This window comes from Neopelma chrysocephalum, unplaced genomic scaffold, assembly GCF_003984885.1.
Source record: "Neopelma chrysocephalum unplaced genomic scaffold, ASM398488v2 Primary Assembly neopelma1_95715, whole genome shotgun sequence".
Taxonomy (NCBI): Eukaryota; Metazoa; Chordata; class Aves; order Passeriformes; family Pipridae; genus Neopelma; species Neopelma chrysocephalum.
The window spans coordinates 409,758-430,009 of record NW_020924378.1 but is presented as its reverse complement, the minus strand read 5'-3'; the positions used below and the strand labels follow the sequence as shown (position 1 = coordinate 430,009).

The 20,252-nt window shown below is 38.0% G+C and overlaps 1 protein-coding gene across 4 annotated transcripts; it reads left to right on the top strand.

The window, feature by feature from the left end:
• Nucleotides 1-1,434: 1,434 nt before the first annotated feature.
• On the top strand, nucleotides 1,435-18,817 carry LOC113980961 (S-adenosylmethionine synthase-like). 4 transcript variants are annotated; one of them, XM_027708206.1, is made up of 10 exons: nucleotides 1,438-1,806; nucleotides 4,839-4,916; nucleotides 6,490-6,612; nucleotides 7,510-7,622; nucleotides 8,253-8,396; nucleotides 9,550-9,768; nucleotides 11,189-11,371; nucleotides 12,902-13,035; nucleotides 16,096-16,244; nucleotides 17,538-18,817. In XM_027708206.1, the coding sequence occupies exons 1-9, from the start codon at nucleotides 1,734-1,736 to the stop codon at nucleotides 16,196-16,198; spliced, it is 1,170 nt and encodes a 389-aa protein (XP_027564007.1). In that variant the 5' UTR covers nucleotides 1,438-1,733; the 3' UTR covers nucleotides 16,199-16,244; nucleotides 17,538-18,817. The 4 variants fall into 4 exon arrangements, with proteins under 4 accessions (XP_027564009.1, XP_027564007.1, XP_027564005.1 ...); XM_027708204.1 differs by lacking the exon at nucleotides 17,538-18,817 and having other exon boundaries at nucleotides 16,096-17,232; XM_027708207.1 differs by lacking the exons at nucleotides 1,438-1,806; nucleotides 17,538-18,817 and adding an exon at nucleotides 4,001-4,118 and having other exon boundaries at nucleotides 16,096-17,232.
• The last annotated feature ends 1,435 nt before the right edge of the window (nucleotides 18,818-20,252 follow it).

The following is a 20,252-nucleotide window of genomic DNA, read 5'->3' as shown; positions in this document are numbered from 1 at the left end:
ATACTTCCAGGCAGACAAATCTCTATATGACTAGTTTAGTTTTTTATTGTAGCATAATAAATTCTGATATGAAAGAAAGGCAACGAAATAGATGAGTTAATGGATTTCATAGGGCATTTCTGATAATCCTTAACTGTGGTTTAAAGTCTTCTCTTTATTGCTCTCCTCCACAAACACTTAAGCAACCATTGTCCTCTGGAGAACCGATGTTTTTCTGGTGTTACGTACAGAAAAATTTTGTTCCTAGGATTTAAAAAAAAAAAAAAGACGAAAAGGAGTGCAGATGGTCTCTTTCCTTCAACTAAGTCACCTCTTCATGTATCCCTTTCCAGAGGGCTGGTTTTCTCTGAGAGTGACAAGCCTCTTGCAGCACAGTAGCTACCACCTGAGTTACCACAGTTAGGATGTGCCTTCTCCAGGCATTGCAGCGGAGATACAATTTTGCTTTATTTTTTTGAGGGTTGGCTTTGTCTCTTTTGTTTAAGTGCCTTGTCTTCATTACTGCTTTTATTACTTCATATACCTCACTACTGGGAAGTGTCTTGAAGTGAAGGCATGCTGCTTCCTAGCACTGAAGACTTCTTTGCAGAATGAACACACATCTCTTGTGAGATGTTTGCTGCTGGTCCAGTAAGGAGTGTGGTTTGCTTGTGATGGCCAGTTGTAAAGCCTTCTGTTGTCACTGAAGTTTGTCCTGCATCTCAGTGCCACTCTTGCTGATGTTTAACATGCCTAGGTTATGGAGCAACATTTTCAGAAATGACATATGATTTAGAGAAGCTGAGCTCAACAAAATGTATTGCAGCAGCGTAGAGCTGCTCAGCAGCACAAGGGTTTTTAAGACTAGACGCACCTGTTGTGCCTAGGCAGCCTTTTGATACTGTGCTGCACTCAGGTGCTCAGGTGTGTTGTTACACTATGTTGCCTATGTATATGTATGAAATAAGCCAAAGGGAAATAGTGCTTCCAAATAGGCAGCGCTTCCTTGCTTAGTTTGGATACTTGAGTCTAGCTGTTCCCTACTAGTGTCTCTCCATCAAGGCAAATGGTAGGAGAAAAGAGGTTTGTAAAATGAATTGTGAGAGCCTCTCCATTAACAAGTTTAAGATTCATTGAGCTAGAGCATAGCTTTTAGTCTCAGAATTCAAGGTAGCTTATAATGAACCCACTGTCTTCATCCCTGTTTCTACAGAGCATGCTGTTTTGTTGCTCTACAACTCCTGACTTAGCCTCTGACATAAACAGTATTGTGGAAGAAGAGCACAATTCTTACCACCTGGAACTGTTATCAACATTTGTTCTCAGGTAAAGAGATTTCTGCACAGTTCGCTACTGCAGATGAGCACGATCTGTGGATACTGTGCCTAGTTGAAAACATCATTTGTCCCTACAAATTCAGATAACATCTCAGTGCTGAGATAACATCTCATCTTGAAGTGCTTTTTAGTTAGCAATTAAGAATGGAGGCTCAGGGAAGTGTGCAAAAGTAGGAGGTTAACCACACATAAGAGTCTTATGAAAGAAGTTTCTGTAGCAGTGCATAGAAAGCAGTAAAAGCCACACAGATCAGTCTTAACCGATTGAACCTCCGAGGAGCAAACAGGCAGGAGCAATTACGTCAGCTGTTTGCACAGGCTCATTAACCTTTCCACTTCTCCTTCTGCTTGTGCTTGTTCCGTAGTCCAGTTGCTTCAGGTCTTTCTCATTTACAAGCTTGTGAAAGATACAAAGACATGTCAATTCACACCACAAAAAAAGAAAAACGATTTCTTTTTACCTCAGAATCTGTTGCTGAAGGACATTCTGGTAAGTTAAAATTCTGATTATATCTTTGTTTTTATTAATACTTCTCAGTGAAGAATGCTATCTGATGAAAGTTCAGTCATATCTCTTGCAATGGAGAAATTAATGGAAAAACCCAATAGATTATTTTTAATAGATTTCAGATTAGTGTCTTTGTTTACTTGACTAGAATTTGTCCTATTTGTTTAGTATGCAATATAATCTGGTATAGATAACTTAAAAAAATTTTCTTGAGAAAAGCATGGATTGGTCTTGTACAGGTAGACTTGCGGCTGCCATGTATACTGGGATTACAATTTTACTTTTTATTCTGTAATGAAAAAAATAATACTTTATGCACATGTATATTATAGGTGGTCATTGAACTCCGAATTTCTGAAATGTTTGGAATAATAAGCATTAATTTTCATCAGAGCTCTATTCCAGTGACTGCTATAATACTGCACATGTCTATTTGTCACATTGCTCTCTCTAACACAAGTTTGCATATGGTGTAGGATGTACAAAACCATTGAATTTTCCAGGTCTGGAACTGCAGACAATGCTTCAGCTCTAATTGCTGTTCACTAAAATCAGCTATTTTTTGTACAGCTTTGTTTAAACCAATATGTACCTGGAAGCTATGTTAACTGAGGGACTGGAGGAAGTTTGGACCTCCAAGAGGCACAGTAATGACTCAAATTTACAGTAAGAGTAGTAACAGTTCCTTCTGTGTCAGTACCTTCATATGGAGCATTTTCATGTTTAGACTAAAAGAAGCATTACTTCTTACTTTTTTCACAGTAGAAGGAAAGACAAAGAAAAATAGTGAGAAAAAAAGTGTGGTGTCAAACATGGAACATTTGCGGACAAGTTTTTTTGTGTATCCATATTCTCAGGACTCTTACTCATTAGGTGGGAATGGTACAGCATGAAACCAGTTATACCAGCCTGTCTGCCTGACTCCTACTGAACTGTCCAACTGCAAGACCACTGCAGCATGTGATACCATATCTTGAAACACCACAACCACTTGTTTGCTTTAAAACAGTGCACTGGTTGTTGTAATTGTGTATGCAGCTGAAGGCAGTAAAACTTAACAGTTGTTGCAGGTTATGCCATTGCTGCTTGAGCATTGGACCCTTCGGTGTGGATCGATTTCACAGTCTTCAGAACTCAGTTTGTCTCAGGGTATCAAACTAGCCAGGCGGCAAACTTTGGAACCAGGATTTGCAATCTTTGAGTAAATGTGCTTGCAAGAAATTTCAGGAAGATAATGTTTAAGCTATGAAATCATGCAGCTTTACAGCTATCAAGTTGGTGTGGATTTTGTTCCTTTGTTCTGTTTTGCTTTTTTTTCAAGCCTCTAAATTATTGGACTTATTTTGCAAATGGTCAATAAGTGCACAGTGAAATGTGTACTTTCAGCTTGTTTGGGGAAAATGCTAGAAACAGAACATAAAAGACACAGAAGTTGCTGATTCGGGTTGTGAAAATTATGCCAGTGAAGAAGCAACCTCTACCCTTCCATAAAAAATCTCATGCTGACACTGAAGTCACTGTAGCCTGTATGAATAGAAGGGGCACATGTATTTTTAGCATTCGTGCTTTGCTTTTGGTTTTAGTTTGTATTTGAGTGTGGTGATATTGATAGCATAATGGTTTATCTATTCAAAGCTACAGGCTAGCACATCTCACTTTTCCTTGCTTTTAGATTGTACTGTAAGATATTACCCTACAGTTCTTTTCCTAAAATTCAGTTTACACTTAGGCTTTGCATTGAATTACAGTCCTTTTGTGGTACAGAGTAACTCTAGTCTTGTCTTATAATTTCATTCTGATGTTTGCTTGCTTCCAAACTAGATTATCTGTAAAAGTAAATAAGTAGTTTAAGTTGGTGTGGACATTCAGTTATGATTCTACATTAATTTTCTCAGTGGGCCCTTGAGAGAAGTTATTTTGGATTGGCAATTACATGTATAATTACACAGACTATTACAAACCATACAGGCACCTCACTTATTGATACAGACAGTGTTGTAGATCCAGCTGTGCATCTGTGTGGCTGAACGTATTTTCGATAAATTTTTTCTGTAATGATGGTGGGTGAAAATTAATTCATATTCCTCATGTTGATTCTGCATGAGGATATGCAACCTTTCAAGCATGTACTTTGGAAGTAATAACATGGATTGCTTTTACCTGGTTCCATTTACATTATTGAGATATAATCAATTTGTCCACAAAATTTTTCATTAACTTTTAACAAGTCAAATGTGTTTGGCATCCTGAGGTCTTATTTGGACAACGGGTCACAGGTGCTAAAGACAGAATAGGTAAAACTTTTTTCTGCAGTGCTTTTTTCCTAAAACAGAAAGACCAGCTCTCAGAAATAACTGTGAAAACTTGTGAGCGGCCAATGTTTGTCCCTGGGAGAAAATTTGCAGAAGCTTTTCTAAACTTGAATGAGCCAGATAGCAGTGCATATTTGCAGGAGTGGACTTTGATATGCTGTACCCTTTGTAGGGAGGGCAATGTCTCTTGTCATCTGAAAATGTTCACATGTGAGATTTCAGAGATCCACGCTGCAGGTGCAGAAGGGATAAACAGTACTGGAAATGCAAATCTCAGACAGCTATAAGATGTAGATTAAAACAAGTAATTCATACAGAAAACGCAATACAAAGTTTAAAATAAAAGAGGAGAAGAATGCAAAGCTGCTACAGAAAGGTCTTAGCTTAAATACTTTCAAAACTACTACATCTTCTGTTCTCCTGAAATGATTATTTCAGGATGTCTTTGCAAGCCTTTTTCATTGTCCCCTCACTGGGAGGCTGCTGGCCTGTGCAAATGACAGTAAAATGTCAGATAGAAGTGACTTGAGGAGAGAAGTGAAAACAGGGTAAGACGTACCTTTCAGAACATAAGTTGGCAAACTTGCTTCTTGGCAGATGCCCTATAAACAGAATTGCCCACCGGGAATTAGATTTTATTAAGAAATCAATTTTTTTAATTACAAAAAGAAATGTGATGTCTATCTTATTTTTATCTTCTAGATAAGATATGTGATCAGATAAGTGATGCTGTTGTAGATGCTCATCTCAGTATTGATCCAGATGCCAAGGTTGCCTGTGGTAAGTACAATCCAGACAGAAAAACAGATTAATGAAGTACAGCAAGTAGTCGATATTAGTATAGTATCCTTTGATCCAAAATTCTTCCAATAGCTGGCTGTCAGTCAAGATTTCCACAGTCATTCAAGAGGCCAGCTTTGGCTCACTGATTCAGAGGAGAAGAGAAGGCAGGAAAAACCTGCAAAAAAATGAACAGAAATACACGTGGCTCAGTGCAAATTAAAAGTGATGAAATGTAAGAAGTAGAGCAGGAGAAGCCATTGGTATCAGGGAAAACTGCAGTTGTCAAAGATGATAATAAAGAGGACACTAAGAAAATCAGGGAAAAAAAGAACTGAGGAAAGATACATGTCAAGGTGCACGTCTTTATAGAGCGAATACGGAGGTGCCCGCTGTTCACAGAAGGATAAGTTCATTTGAATGTGATTCTGATCAAAGTGGCTTGCTTTTTTTGTGGGACTTTCCATTAGGACTATGCTGTATTCTGCATATATTAGCAATATCACCCACAAAGGCTGTGAACATATTATCCAGTTGGAATAAGCTGGGTTGCCACAGAGGAATACACACAGAAAGGGAATGTGTCTAAAGAGCTTTCCAAATACCGTAATTTTATTTTTAGAACAAGCCATCAAGGCCATAGTTACAGCGCAGAGGACTAGCTGCATCCCATAAACTCGGTGATCTAATATGACACTCCATCTGAAAAATTTCATGTGAACCTTGATGCATAGATGTGAGCAGTGAGGAGATGTGGAGGGAGGGGTTAGCATAAGTGTTAGACTTGATGAAGGGTGTATTTCAATATTGCAGGCAGTTATGGTTCCAAAACTGCTGAAAAGTTGAAGATGGTAACATAGGAATGCTGCAAAAATAACAATGAGAAACGTGATAAGAGATGTGAGAAACACCATCAGTTTGTCTTACCAAGACAGCAGACTGAGATGTGACATAATTACATAGATAGTAGGTCATATTGTCATAGTAAATTTTTTTGTCATTGTTTGCTATGTGTTTTTACATAAAATGGAAAAGTTTGGAAACCAAATGGACTCTTGAAAGAAACAAAGAAATAAAATACGAAGTGATTCTGCGCAAAATTTGCGATGAAATTGCACTGCTGCTTGCTCCAGGATCTTGTAGAAGCTAAAAGTTTTTGTGGTTGCCAAGGGCAACTGGATGAATTATGGTAACAAAAATATATCAAAGACTGGTAAAACCATCTGTTAATAAATGATGTCCCTTTAGCTTCAGGAAAATTCTGACCTGAAACTGTTGAAGACCAGACAATTACTTGGAGAAACAGCCAATACTTGATCTATTCTTATAAATATTTTCTCCTGACCAGTGTGGAGATAGGATAATTGGGTACAGGGGATCCCCACCACCTGCAGGCATTTAAATGTTCATATCAGATGAAGAGTGATTGCACACAGACCTTTAGGTATAAGGCTAAGGCTTTACACTGAGTTTCCCCTATGATTAGTCCTTTGCTTATAGAACCATCTTCAGGATCTCTTTGTGTGACTTAAAATAGTAGCAGTAAAATTCTGATGTTTCATATTTTCTCCAGAGTGTGTAGCAAAAACTGGAATGATTTTGCTCTGTGGAGAGATCACATCCCGGGCTATAGTAGATTACCAAAAAATTGTAAGAGACACCCTTAAGAGGATAGGATATGATGACTCTTCCAAAGGTGAGTGAGATCCTACATGTGTTCATTCTTAAGTCTGTTCTGCATGTGGCCAAAGTCATGTTCTTAATGGTCTTCTGGAGAATGAAGTGAAATATGTATTCAGGCCTAGGAGAAAACTCACAGATATTGTTGATACATAATTTTCAGTGTGTAGTATTGAGGGAGCTATTTTAAGGTGGCATACTTATAAAAGACTTATTCTTGAAAGAGCCAGGTATCTCTTGCTCCTCTGATGCAGAAGAGCTGGGTTTTGCACATATGTCAGAAGGTGGGTGCATCTGTAGGTTTGTGCTATGAAAGCTTTAACACTGGTGTTACTTGTCCTTGGGGTGCATAAGCCTGTGACACTTGAAGTTCACACAAATGGGAATTCTTTATGTATTCTTAACATATATCCCAAAGTAGTTTCCTTTCAGCAGTTGAAACATTTATGTGACTATTTCCCTTCAGTCTTCCCTTTTCATGCATGATATATACATTTTTTTCTCTAATTCTATTAAATCCTAGAACATACTACAAGAAAAACTGAATACTGGTTTCTGGTAACATTTTCCACACTCCTCTCCCAGATTTAATAGCAAATGGTTTGAACCCTAATAATAATAAACAATGTAACAAGCTTTGGTGGGGCAGCTTGTAAGATTACACTTATCCTGTCAGTTTCAAGATTTCAAGTTTGACCTAATAGCACTAACTTTCCCATATCCTGGAGCTGTTATATAAATGTGCTGATTGTCTGCTTCTGTTGGCAATAAAAAAAATGTAGTAAAGGAAGTTTACGTGCTTAGAGTTTTGAAAGTTTTAGCCAAGATAACTAGATAATCCTTAAAAACTTCTCTAGCAATTTGTGAACTCCCGGGAATGTATGACCTAACTTCCAAAAACTCCCTTCACTAGGACTGGACTATAAGACTTGCACAGTTTTAGTGGCCTTGGAACAGCAGTGTAAAGAGATCAAGGATGCTATCTCCCATGGCAAGTGTGATGATGACATTGGAGCAGGGGATCAGGTAATTCCAGGAACTTACTAAAATCTAGTTCATGTGCAAGCAATTGCAATTACATTGGACCGGAGGCTTTCCTTAAAAACTATTGTGCAAACTGTAAGAATTAGAACTCTTTTAATCACCAGAAGTGCAAAAAAGTATCACAGCCTCCACTAGTTTCAAGGAAAGTGGCTTTCCCTGTATCCAGTGGCCTTAATGGGGTAGAGTTACAATTTCATTTTTATCAGTTGTTTAGTTTCTAGTCTTTCAAGTCCTTGGTTAGTATTTACTGGTTTTACTTCTTAGGCAACAACTGCTGTGAGATTTCGGTTGTCATGTGTGGGGGGAAGACTAAGTAGTCCTAATGAGCTTTATGTGTATGAAGACTTGGAAGAGGGAACTTATGGATTTTTAAGGCAGAACCATTCTTGGGAACCAGCCCCTGCTGTGGCTTTGATTTTTGCACATAAATGTTATTTCAGGCTGGTTATATGTCAAAGGGTATTAACTCTGCACGTTGCTGCTGTCTCTTGCTAAGCTTGGGTGATTTTAAAGTACTATGTGGCAAAGACAAGTGCAGAAATGGAAAGAGAACATGGAAATGAGTAGCTTATTTTCCCATTTTTCAATGCAGTTCCCTGTTTTTCAATGTAGGGTTTGATGTTTGGCTATGCCACTGATGAAACTGAGGAATGTATGCCTTTAACAATCCTCCTGGCACACAAACTAACTGCAACTATAAGGGCTCTGGAACGGAATGGAACATGGCCTTGGGTTAGACCAGATGGCAAAACGCAGGTTTGTAACATAGATGCATAAACTGTAAAGGTGAGAAACAATAGCAATCATTTACCCCATGTGCTACTATATCAGAATTCATGTTTGTCAAAAATGGTGCTGTCATTATTATGATCCAAGGAGGTGTGAGTTTCATAAGGTACATTTGTATGTAGCACATATGATTTGTTTAAACTGTTCTGTCAGTGTCTTAGCAGGTCTCCTCAAAACAATACTTGTATTTTCCTTCTTTCCCCCCTGGATATTAAGAATATCAGCAAATTACCAATGATCAGCTGGATTTTTTTTTTCCTGAGCAAATATAACCACTGACAGCTGTGTTGCAGAGCTGAGTGGATGAGTCACTGAGCCTATTGTAAGTGTGATGCACTTTGGATGTCTCAAAGACAGTAAGTTCTGTCTTCCAGGCTGTAAAATCTGCAGGAAAGGAAAGGAAAGTCATACATGTGGCATTTCTAAGACAGTAAGATGTTTTAGTCTTAAGTTCTAGTTTGGAACTGCATTGGGTTATACTGCTGCTGTTGTTGCAGTATAACATGGATTTAATCCCTACATCTTGACAGGACTATGTGAACATGTGAATAAGCTGATTTCTTTATGATCTACCTATTCGAGCATGTCTGAAGGGTGGGAAAGTAGAGAAACCACCTTAGTCTGTAAGAAAACAGATACTAAGAGTGAAGCAATGCCAGTTAATATTTGCATGTACATAAAAGCCATGTACAATGGTTAGGAGCAAAGGATACAGCCTATCATCTGATCTACAGTTATTCATTTTAGCAGGGTTCTCTGAAATTTATTTATGCTTTACTTTGGTAATCTACTATCTGAAATTAGGTTAACATACCAAATCATGAATGATTTTACCATCATAGGTAAAATCATAGGATTTTGTAACTTCCTTGTTATTTTGCTTTTCTGTGGCAATATGTAATGTCCTTTAGTTAGTTCTTCTGGTAGTAGTACTTCAGTATTTTCTGTATTTCTTTTTCCTTACAATGACTTTAAGCATTGACAGCAATGCATCATTTTTCATCCCATTTCTCTTCACCTGTTTATTTTTGGCTGCAGAAAATAGCTGAGGTTCATTTGCAGCTTTCAGACTGGTTCTTTTGGCCCTGAGTGTTCACTGTCCTTTTTTTTTTCTCACCAGGTCACAATGGAATACAAGGAGTGTAATGGCACACTGGAGCCCATCCGAGTGCACACACTGGTGATTTCAGTAAATCATGCCCCAGACATAACACTGCAACAAATACGGGAGGAGCTAATGGAGAAAGTTGTTAAAAAAGTCATTCCAGAGAAGTATCTTGATGAGGACACCATTTATCATCTCCTTCCAAGTGAAAAGTTTGTAGAAGGTGGTCCTAAGGTATGGTACTTTGAAAAATGATAAACTATACAGACTTGGATTCTACTTTGCCACATGCTTGTGAATGTTCTCTTAAACAATAGTAGAGTGAACTAGAATACTTTTAACCAAGAAAGTCTATACATTTTTAAGGAAGCTTCAGTCATCTCTACTGGAGTTTTTTTACTGGGCAGCTGGTACCTAAACTGAAGCTCTACCTGCTTTAACAGCCAAATGTACAAATTCTTGGATCTTTGTCTTGCTTCTAGAAAGTATTTTAAATGAGCAAAAGCCAGTCCTTAAGTTACATGCTAAAATGTCTGACTGGAACTATCTCTTCACTTTCACAATAAAAATCAAAACCAGAAATAACAATAGATCTAATATCTACATTGAAATTTGTAAAGTGGAACAAATTTCAAGGGAGGCCTAATGTATTAAGTCTCAATAATCATTGGAATTTGATGCATGTTCTGCTTACCATGTGCTGGTACTAGATAAGAAGGTCATTGCTGTGAAATTGTAAAAAAATTATGTTACAGAAAACTGTACAGTTTTGTATGAAGAGTTCACAAGAATTAAAACTGCAAGGTGTGCTTATGATGACCCTGGGATGATGTAGGGATACCCCTTTCAATGAGAAAAAAATGTCAGCTTTGCTCCCATATTACTTATTTGGAGATATAAAAATAGTGGATTAGTGCAGTTTGTCTTCTTTTAGGATGGAATTTCTCTGCACTCTGGAGTTCATTTATCAGCACACCATTGCCAACTTTGCTAATCTGACAGAGAGGCAGTAATTCTCTGCTGGTTGAGCAAGTTGGATCAGTTCATCAAGTTGTAGGAGGCAGAAAAAAGTCTATGCAAGAGTATGGGACTCCATTATCAGGAGCACAGGAATGAAGGAAGAAGAGCAGTATCACTTTTGTCACTACTGGACCACTAATATGAACTGAGCTAGAGTTTCTCAATACTCATGTTCTGACAGCACTGAGTTGCAGTTACATGAAGCTCCTGCTTCCCATTTAGTATGGGTATCTAAGTGAAGCTTGTTAACCTTTTAGGTCATATGTGACCTGCTTTTGTTGCTTTAAGTTCTTGGCCTTCATCAAAGTGTTGCTGAATGAAGACTTTGTCTGGTAACCCAGAAACACTATTGCTGATTTGAAGTGAGCTTTCTTTTTGTCATGTTTACAGTTGTGCCACATTTTTAAAGATTTTCAAAAGTGACTGTAGCCCAGACAGCTTAGTACATCTCTGAAAAATATTCCAGCCATGTAGAGAACTCTTCCATTAAACAGTTGCATGCGAATGTGAACACTGTGAACAGAGTCATATCTGCACTGTTTGGCAATTACCAAACAAAGCTATACCCACTAACCTAATATGGGATTGGATGAACTATTGTGTCTCTGAATATACTCAGTTATTTGTCCTTCAGACTGATGCTGGACTGACTGGTCGGAAGATCATTGTTGATACATACGGAGGCTGGGGAGCCCATGGTGGAGGTGCATTCTCTGGGAAAGATCCATCCAAAGTTGATCGTTCTGCAGCCTATGCAGCTCGCTGGATTGCAAAATCTCTAGTGAAAGCTGGTCTCTGTAAAAGGGTATTAATCCAGGTAAGACAATCCATGAAAGTAATACACTAAATTCTGAGACATTCCGGCCTGGGCTGCACAGCACATTGCAGTTATGGTAGCACTGTCTAGGTGTAGTTCTGCAACTTGCTGTATTACATGAGCATATTGGTTGTAACTTAATCCATTTTAAACCGCATTTGAAATTACATTCACAATCCTAGTACACTGCTATGGTGTGAGCTGTGATTAAAAGCAAAATTCACTTGTTTTAAAGAATTTAAAGCAAGAACAACCTTCATTAGTCTTGTATGCTCAGAACAAAATGCACTTCTTTCCTTGTGCAGGAATTTTTGTTATTACTATGTCTAAAAAGCAGAAGGAGGTGTTTTATTGACACCTAGACAGTTTCACCATTAAACATGAACCCAATGTGACTGTTAAACAAGTGAAGTTTGCCTAGGCAGTTTGCAACACTAGTTTACACACATACTCTTTCTGAGTAGCTGCTACATAATAACTCATTACACAACTCATTTACTAAATAAGTAAAATGTAGCAGCAATCTGGCTGATGTTTTGCTGCAGAGGTGTGTTTAAAACATTTTACTTTCTCTGTGGACCAAAAGAAAAGCCCACTGGATGTAGTTATGATCCATGACATAAGTATCCAGACATTCCAATTAGGAACAAGGCTCCTTGCTTTAGATGTTGTGCATGTGTTTGATACCTGATAGTTTGGAGTTAGTCAGGAAAAGGCGAGGCTAAGAAAAAGCCGGGCTCAAAGAAGTGTTGGTTAGCCAGTTGTTGATAATTTTTTTTTTCTGAGGGGACAGAAGATAAACTTCTGATTTCTTGGTATGCACATTTTGAGGGTCATTTTTGAACACCTACATCACTGCCTCTATTTTTGAGTTAGGTGGGAATGTTGTCATTCCAGTAGTTCTCAGAGACCTTCTCCCACGCATGAACCTTTCTCTAGACAAGGCAAGTTTGATTTTTTTAACAGCAAATTATGGAGATCTCAGATATTAGCAAAGAAGATAAGATGGGAGGATGGGAGAACAGAGAAGCCAATGTCCTGCAAAGTCATGGAGGGCTGGATTAAAGATTAATGAAAGGAAAAATGTATGGACTGGAAACGCAAAAGTGTTTTCGGCCCATTAATAGCTGTGTGCTACGCTGAGACTTTGCCAGCCTCCACTGAGGTTGACAACTGTTTTTCCTATGGATATTGTTTACATGCTAACCAACTTTCATACTGAAAGGGCAACACAGATAATAGAGGGAACTGCATGAAGAATGGCAGTACCCGAGAAGGACACAAAGTACCTCTTTTGCTTTAAAGGAATGTCACTCAGGTCTGGTATTTGACCTGGCTTAACATTCTCTGAGGAAATCATAATTTTCTAACATAAAAGACAAATTGCAAAAACATATCCCCTGGTTTCCTTTATGGAACAAGATGTTCATAAACAACCCTGATACATGTGATAAGCCTTTCCTTTCTCTTAAGCAAAAAGTAGGAAGGACTGTGTTAATCATATATGGGTTGTTTGCATGTGTCCTACAGCTATCATATGCTATCGGTCTCAGTCGTCCTCTTGCGATCTCAGTGTTTCATTATGGAACATCAGACAGATCTGAAGAAGAACTGCTTGAAATCGTCCAGAAAAACTTTGATCTGCGCCTTGGAGCTATCATAAGGTTTGTGTGATGTTAGTATTTACTGTATGGAATCATGGTTTTAATGCTCTCTTTAGCAGTTTAATGTTTAATTTTCTCAAGACAGTCACCTTTGTCATAAATCGCTAATTGGTATAATTTCTGCTCTTCCTTCATCCATGCTCCCAGCACAACATAAAAGGGCCAATTGATAAATCTAGTCACAAAATGCACTGAATAGCTAAGACCTGCCTAAATTACACCATGTATGTCTACACGCAACCCTGACCGTGAATTATGTTGCAATTCATTAGCCAGGCAGTAGTTTGCTTGGTAAAGTAGAATTAAAGTTTAACATAAGATGTAGTTAGGCTTTCCAGTTTGTTTACGGGGTGTGTAAGGCTCCAAATCACTGCCTTATCTGAAAGGCAACAGAAATATTGGCTCTTTCTGAAAGAAGTACTGAGGTAAGTATGGTCTCCGTGCCTTTGATGTTCAGGTGGCAACAACTTATGAGGCAGCTGCAAGGAGACGGAAAGGCTCTGGTGCTCTCATGTCACGAGCAATCCTGTTGAAATGAGTGGGACATTACGTGCAGTAATTTGCCCTGGCACACGCAGAAGGAAACTGAACACTGAGAGCCTGTCTCTGGTTGCCATGCAGTTTTGTGCAGCCTGTTTGAAGTCAACTAAACCTAACTAAAAAGGAATCCAGGTTTCTTACATGCTCTCTTGGGATTTGGTAACTGAACTATTGTGTGAATTTAAAACCACAACAAGAATAGCCATGAGATGAACTGTCTTGAAGGCAAAATTCAGTCGTGATCAAATGAGGCTACCGTGCAATCAGAGAGGACATGCAAAGCCAAACCTAATAACTGTTGCCTTTTGCAGCCCACCTTTTCCAGAATATTAACAGACCTGAAAAAGCAGGTCTTTTAGTCTAATATAATCCTTACACATAAAGAAGCATGGGAATTACTCTTTTCTTCGAGAGAAGAAAGGGCTGGAGGAGAGAATCAGATCAGCACCTGTCCTTATCATCAGTTACTCACCTGCATTCCAGTGAGCTGTAATTTGACCTGAGCATTTTTCATTGACTTTTCTCCCATTTATGACTAACTTATATGATTCTTTATGTGAACTTTTAAAAGGCACAGTTTTCTTGCCTATTTATAGTACAGCTTCCTAAGACCTAATGGTAAAGGTTCATCTTCTCAGTCCTGACAAACTTCCTGATCTCTTGTCTGATTTTCACCAAACCTGTCCTCTTAAAAGTTTTGTGAAATACACAACTAGTGGAGAGAAACTAATGGAAACACTATAGCTTTTCTCTTTTAAGGGAGCATCACATTGTGAGTTCAACCCTTATTTTAAGTCTGTGAAATTGATATGGAGTTCAACCTGAGATAGATACCAGCAAGAACTTGAGTCCATGCAGACTTTGTCATTTTGAGCAATGCAGGTTTTAAAAGTTCTGTTCTAAAATGCTGAAACATATATATTAGCTATCTCACTATTTGAGAAAAATGCTTTTAGTGACTCACTTAAGATCATTCAAGTCTCTATATTCCAGAGCAATCTTGAGCATATTTGACTCTGAGGGAAAAAAATATCAATATGTTAGTGAATAAGAGGTCTCTTTTTTCCCTTAAAAAGGAAAGACATTTCTGACAAGCTATATCAACTGATATGGTCAGCCTTTTGCATTCCTTTTCAGAGTATGGAATACATATGCTGAGGCCAGAGCTGACTTATTATTTTAATAGTCTGAGATAATGTGAGGTATTATGGCAACTTCTATTGATGTTTTCCAAGTGTTATCAGTTCACAAATACAATCAAAACTGTTCTTTAACTTTGTCATTATGGTAGTTCATCACTAACAATAATTTGTGTCATGATTCCCAGACGTTTACCTTGATTTGTTGGGTTAAAAAATGCTGCATTTTAAAAATACACACAGTCCTGGAAGTGGTGAAGGCAGTAGGAAAGGAAGAAAGCTGGCAAAACCATGAGCATCATTGAGTGAATATTTCCTTGTTAAACATCGCCTCACAATATTTGAAATCCTGGAAGTGGTACTGGCTAGCCGTTCTAGTCAACTATTCATTGACATACTTTTCACTTAGTCAGCACTCATATTTTGACGCCTTCTGGCTTAGGGTCAAGCACAAATGACTACTACAGTAGCCATTGCAGAATGTGACTATGTTGCACAAATTATTACTTGAAGCAAGACATAGCTGCTCTATGTCATAAATGTCCACATAAGTGTGAGAATGTGTGATCTCTTCACCATCTGAAATGCACTGACTATCCTATTGGTTTTTGTACTTCTTACTTTGTCATTTTTCCACTACCTTTCTCTCCAGCAGTTTACAATATGAATCGTCTATTCTAAATGTGCTTTCAAAGATAACTAAAGCAAGATAATACAATAGAAAAAAGCCCAAGCAGATGAAAATATTTCAGGCCTTTCATGAAACAAAGAGAAACTTCTATGTAGATACTGGTAACCAACTATTTAGCACAGCTGCTGTCCGCTATATTATACAGGCTAAAAAGCACTTCCACCTTCATTATTTATGTAGTTATAATTATGTCATCTTAAGCCCTACTCTAAATAGTGACTTAGTGTATCTACATAAGCAGTTAAACCTCCACAGGTACCTAGTCTACTAGATCATCATCTTTGGCAGCTTCTTTTGAATTCATTTTCTTTCTGGCCCAGTAACATTAGAAAATGTCCCATATTACGCTTGAAATAACAGAAGACACATTAATGCTTGCCCAGGTATAGCTGGACTTGGTTCCGATTAAAATGCTTCTGCATCGTAATGTTTATAAAGCCTAACTGCATTCTTACTGCACCTCTGAGACAGTGGAAGACACCTGGCTATTTCTAGTCACTTTAAAATTGAAACCGTCAGCTCACTGTCTTTCTTTCTGCAAATCTGTGTGGGGAAGGAAATGACACCAAGGTTTTACTGCCATTCTCCTGGGGATGATACTGATTATGCTTCTGATATTTCCAGATCATAATGTACGTTGGAGTGGAGATAAGTGTAAGAATCACTTTTATTTTTTTTCTTTTCATTTAGGGAGCTGGATTTGAAGAGGCCAATCTACCAAAAAACGGCATGCTATGGGCACTTTGGAAGAGAAGAATTTACATGGGAAATACCCAAAAAGCTTGTGTTTTAAGCTTTTCAAAACATTTCATATTATTGACAGGGGGCTTAATAACCAGGTAAAACTTTAAGCAGTTCAAGAAAAGACTGTATGTACACTTAAATGACATTCTGTAGTTAATAGACATACTGAAAATGATTTGTATTTGATTTCTAACTTTCATAGTGGCCTTACACTTCAAATGCATGTGGCTCTATCTAATACAGTCTTCAGCTTTGTCTTTGGTAATATGTGAACAATTTAGGCATTTGACTGTGATCAGATATAAAGTGCACAGATGGCTGTGGAAGTTGATGCCATTCCTATTCTGCCAGGGCAGCCCACTATTGCTTACCCAGTTAAATTTGTACTGAAGACTATGAAGTTGGAAAGGTAACTTCAAGAGCTCCCCGTGAGAGGAAAGCAGAAATAGCATGAACTACCATAGTTATTTGGGCCAGGTCTTCCAAGACTATAGCTTTAGTTTAAGTGCTTTAATAAAGTTTAAGCAAATTAGTAAAAATACCCATTTCTTCTCATTGGTCACTATAACCCTAAAAATACCTAGCTATAAGGCAGTGTTATTTGTTTGCTTTTAACATTACATATCTGTGAAAACTGATGAACTCCTATGTTGTAATTCTTTTATTCATTTATAGTTACTCCTTCTCAAACTTGAATTTTCCATATCTGCATGAATTGGAATTGGCTGCATAAATTTTCAATTAAGTTTAATTTGGCAACTTCTGAAATGTAAAAAAAAATGTTGTAAAAAGCACTTGGAGGACATGACTTTCCTTTTAATTCTCTGGATGAAAACATAAATGGAGAGAGAGAATGCAAAATCATTTAGCTTTTCTTCAAGGATTAGAGAGAATGAAAAGACTTGTATATGGAAATTAACAATTCTGACAAGCAAATTTATCATTAAATTGGTAACTAAGACAGAATGTTGGAATGATGTAGCTACTCTTAATACCAGGGAGTTTTGATAGACAACTAAGCAATAAGGTTACCTCACCCCTGTTAGGGGAAAAATAAAGGCTTCAGTGATAAGTCTAATCAAATGCAAGTAGTTGAATATAACATTAGTCTCAAGCAAGTTTCAAAAAGCTGCTTCCTTTCCTGCAAAGACTGGTCAATCCATTGCTCCTTGGATAGACCGGAGCTGAAGTGAGGTCACTGTACAACTGTACCTGTGTCTCACCTGGCCTGGTGCAGTTAACCCAATCTAGCACAGTAACTGCTGCAGTCCTTGTGACCTACAGATGAGGCACTTATTTTTTTCCATTAGAAAACCAAATGCATTCTTTTGTGGGCATTTTTTCCTTTTTTTTTTTTTATTTAATGACAATTTTCCTTTTTATCACAGGAGCCTGGACCTTATCTTTGCCTGAAACGAATCCCATTTAGTATGCATATGGCCTTGTAGGCATAAAGCATAGCATTAAACTTCATTAGAATTTGCTCAAATCGGTATTTTCTAGGAAATAGTAATGCAGCTTGCTAATTCTGAAATGTCAAAATAATAAAATATTAAAAAACATTTTAATAAAATAGTGGTACAAAGTTTAAATGGCAAGGGATTGCAGAGATCACTATACACTGAACTGATAGGAATTTCAGTAAATGGGCATATAGTCTCAATTTTACAACTATCTCAATTTCACTGTCATAATACTTCACCCTTCCAAAGTTAAACAGAGCTTTGTTAAGAAGCTGTGATGCTTTGTTTCTCATGGAAGAAGAGCATTTTGATAAAATGTCTTTTGTTAAATTGAATGAGGAAATTATTTGTTCAATGGAGGTGTCTGTTAATCACTGCTCACTGTCAAACAAACAAAACACAAACAAGCCCACACAAAACCTCCACGGTGTACTTCAGACATTAAGAACACATTCCTGCAAGACTTCTTTCACCTCGCTTTCTGACTTCAAAGTTGAAGACATTTTCTTCAAGGAATTGGATAGACTACCAAACTTTCCTTCCCTTTGTCATTGATTGGTGTTCCAAAGTAGCCAGGAGTACCACCTGCTGAAGAAATCCCTAAATACAGATTGGAACAGGTACAGTGTACATTCAGTCTCTAGAGATCCTGTCTAAAAATTTTAGTGAATTTTCTAATGACTAGTGAATTAATTTTATTTATAGAGGGTAGCTAATTTGCCCTATGTAAAAAAATTCCTAAAAAACAGGAAAAAAAATATGCCTTGTTTGAAACTAGCAGATAGAGAAAAGATACCCCTGCTAAGTTTGTAGTGTCTAGTCCAAAGCCAGACACAAAACTACTGCTCCACAAAACCAGTGAAATAATCTTTTTTTGAATGATTGGTGTGTTCTCTCCTTACCATTCTGGAAAAGAATGACTTAAACTAGAACCTCAACTATAAAAAAGGGTTCCCAAATCACACATAAGCTTTAAGATGGCAGATAGCTGAAAAAGTAGCTAAATTCAAATGTAACCTCCATCCAGGTATCAATTGAAATTTATTTATTTATTTATTTATTTATTAAACTTGCTGTTTTAATATAAAATGAATAGGGTCTTATTTGAAATATGTGGTTACAATATATTATAAAAATCTCCCAATATATAGCAGGTCATAATCTGCATAAGAAAAAAATTGTAAAAGCACATCAGAAGAAGAACACAACAGTTTATGCACTGTGTTTTGCAACTTCATCCACAGTAGCAGGCTGTACAGATATTCAGCTAATACAAAGAGCTGCATGAATGAAAAATTTGTACTGCACAAGATTATTTGGGTGTAACATGTGGAGGTATTAGTGGCTGTTCTGAAAAAGAGCTTTTTCAAACAATGAGTTTGCGTAGGCACTTCCCGAAGATGGTTATTCTTGCTGAATTGTGTGAGACAGAATTAAGCCTAAATCTTTCAAAAGGGCATGGTTTCACTCAAACCTAGAACAGGCAATTAGGAAAGAAAATGAATGGACAGAAGTGCCAGCTTGGCTGTAAAAGTGCCTTTTGTGTATTTCTGACCTCAGAAGAAATGGAGGGTCTCTGCATGCAAAATGAAGATATTAAATTAAGAAAGGTCAAACTTTTGTTTGCTTTGTGTGAGGATTAGTTTTATGACTCATGCTTTCAGAGTATATCACAAGTGCAGTTGCACTAAAAAATACAAACATTGAAGAAGTATTTAATCTTCTCTCTGAGATGTACTTCTAAAATAGATTTTCATCTGCTGAACCTAATGAACCCTATATGGAACTACGGAGATGTTATTTTATGCTCCGTTTTTCTAGTTATATTTTGGATAAATGCAAAATAGAATGCGAATTCAGTGCTATTTAATTAATTTAATCCCTAAGAAGCTGAAAGCAATTACTGGAATGAAAATTAAAGGGCATATCTTTATTATGTACTAATAGATGGAAGGAACTTTTCGTTTATGGCACCCCAGTTTATGGCTCTGCCCTGTCTTGACCTTATGACACAAAAGAAAATTCCTTCTTTACCACCTTCCCCAGCTAAGATTTTTGGCCAGAACTACTCGTGGTTCATTCTGAGTGAAGCTGTAGAAGGAAGAGCACTAGATGAGAGTTAAAATGGGAAGGCTGGAGCACAGCTCCACAATCGTGCTGCAGCCCGGTGTGGTGGTCAGAACTGGAATGCAAACTAGTAACAGTGGAACAGGAATGCAAACTAGGCACAACCTTGTTTTCCTCTGCTTTTCAACAGGAATTATGCCGGCATATAAACGGATAAACCTTTCCACCTTTAACAACTTTAAAAAAATGAAAAAAAAAAAATCCATAGGCCTCTCCAGAGAAGCGCTTGGACAATGCTCATGAGTGTGACTCTTGAGCAGGGTTCCTGTGCAGGGCTCCATGATCCTTATCGGTCCCTTCCAAGTCGGCATATTGTGTGATTGTTAGGGCGAAACGCCGCGGGCAGCAGGGCGAGAGGGCGAGCTGCTCTTCCCGCGGCCACCGGGAGCGGGAGTAGGAAGGGGAGCGGGAGTTCTCTCGGGCTCGGGAGCGCGCTCGGTCTCGGGAAGGGTCTCGGGAACGGGAGCGCGCCCGGGCTCAGGCTCGGGCGCGCGCTCGGGCGCGTTCCCGCCG

Coding starts and splice junctions, on each gene's coding strand:
- LOC113980961 (XM_027708206.1), top strand. CDS start 1,734: ATGTCAATTCACACCACAAAAAAAGAAAAACGATTTCTTTTTACCTCA. Junction 6,613..7,509: donor ATATGATGACTCTTCCAAAG/GTGAGTGAGATC, acceptor TCCCTTCACTAG/GACTGGACTATAAGACTTGC. Junction 8,397..9,549: donor GACCAGATGGCAAAACGCAG/GTTTGTAACATA, acceptor TTTTCTCACCAG/GTCACAATGGAATACAAGGA.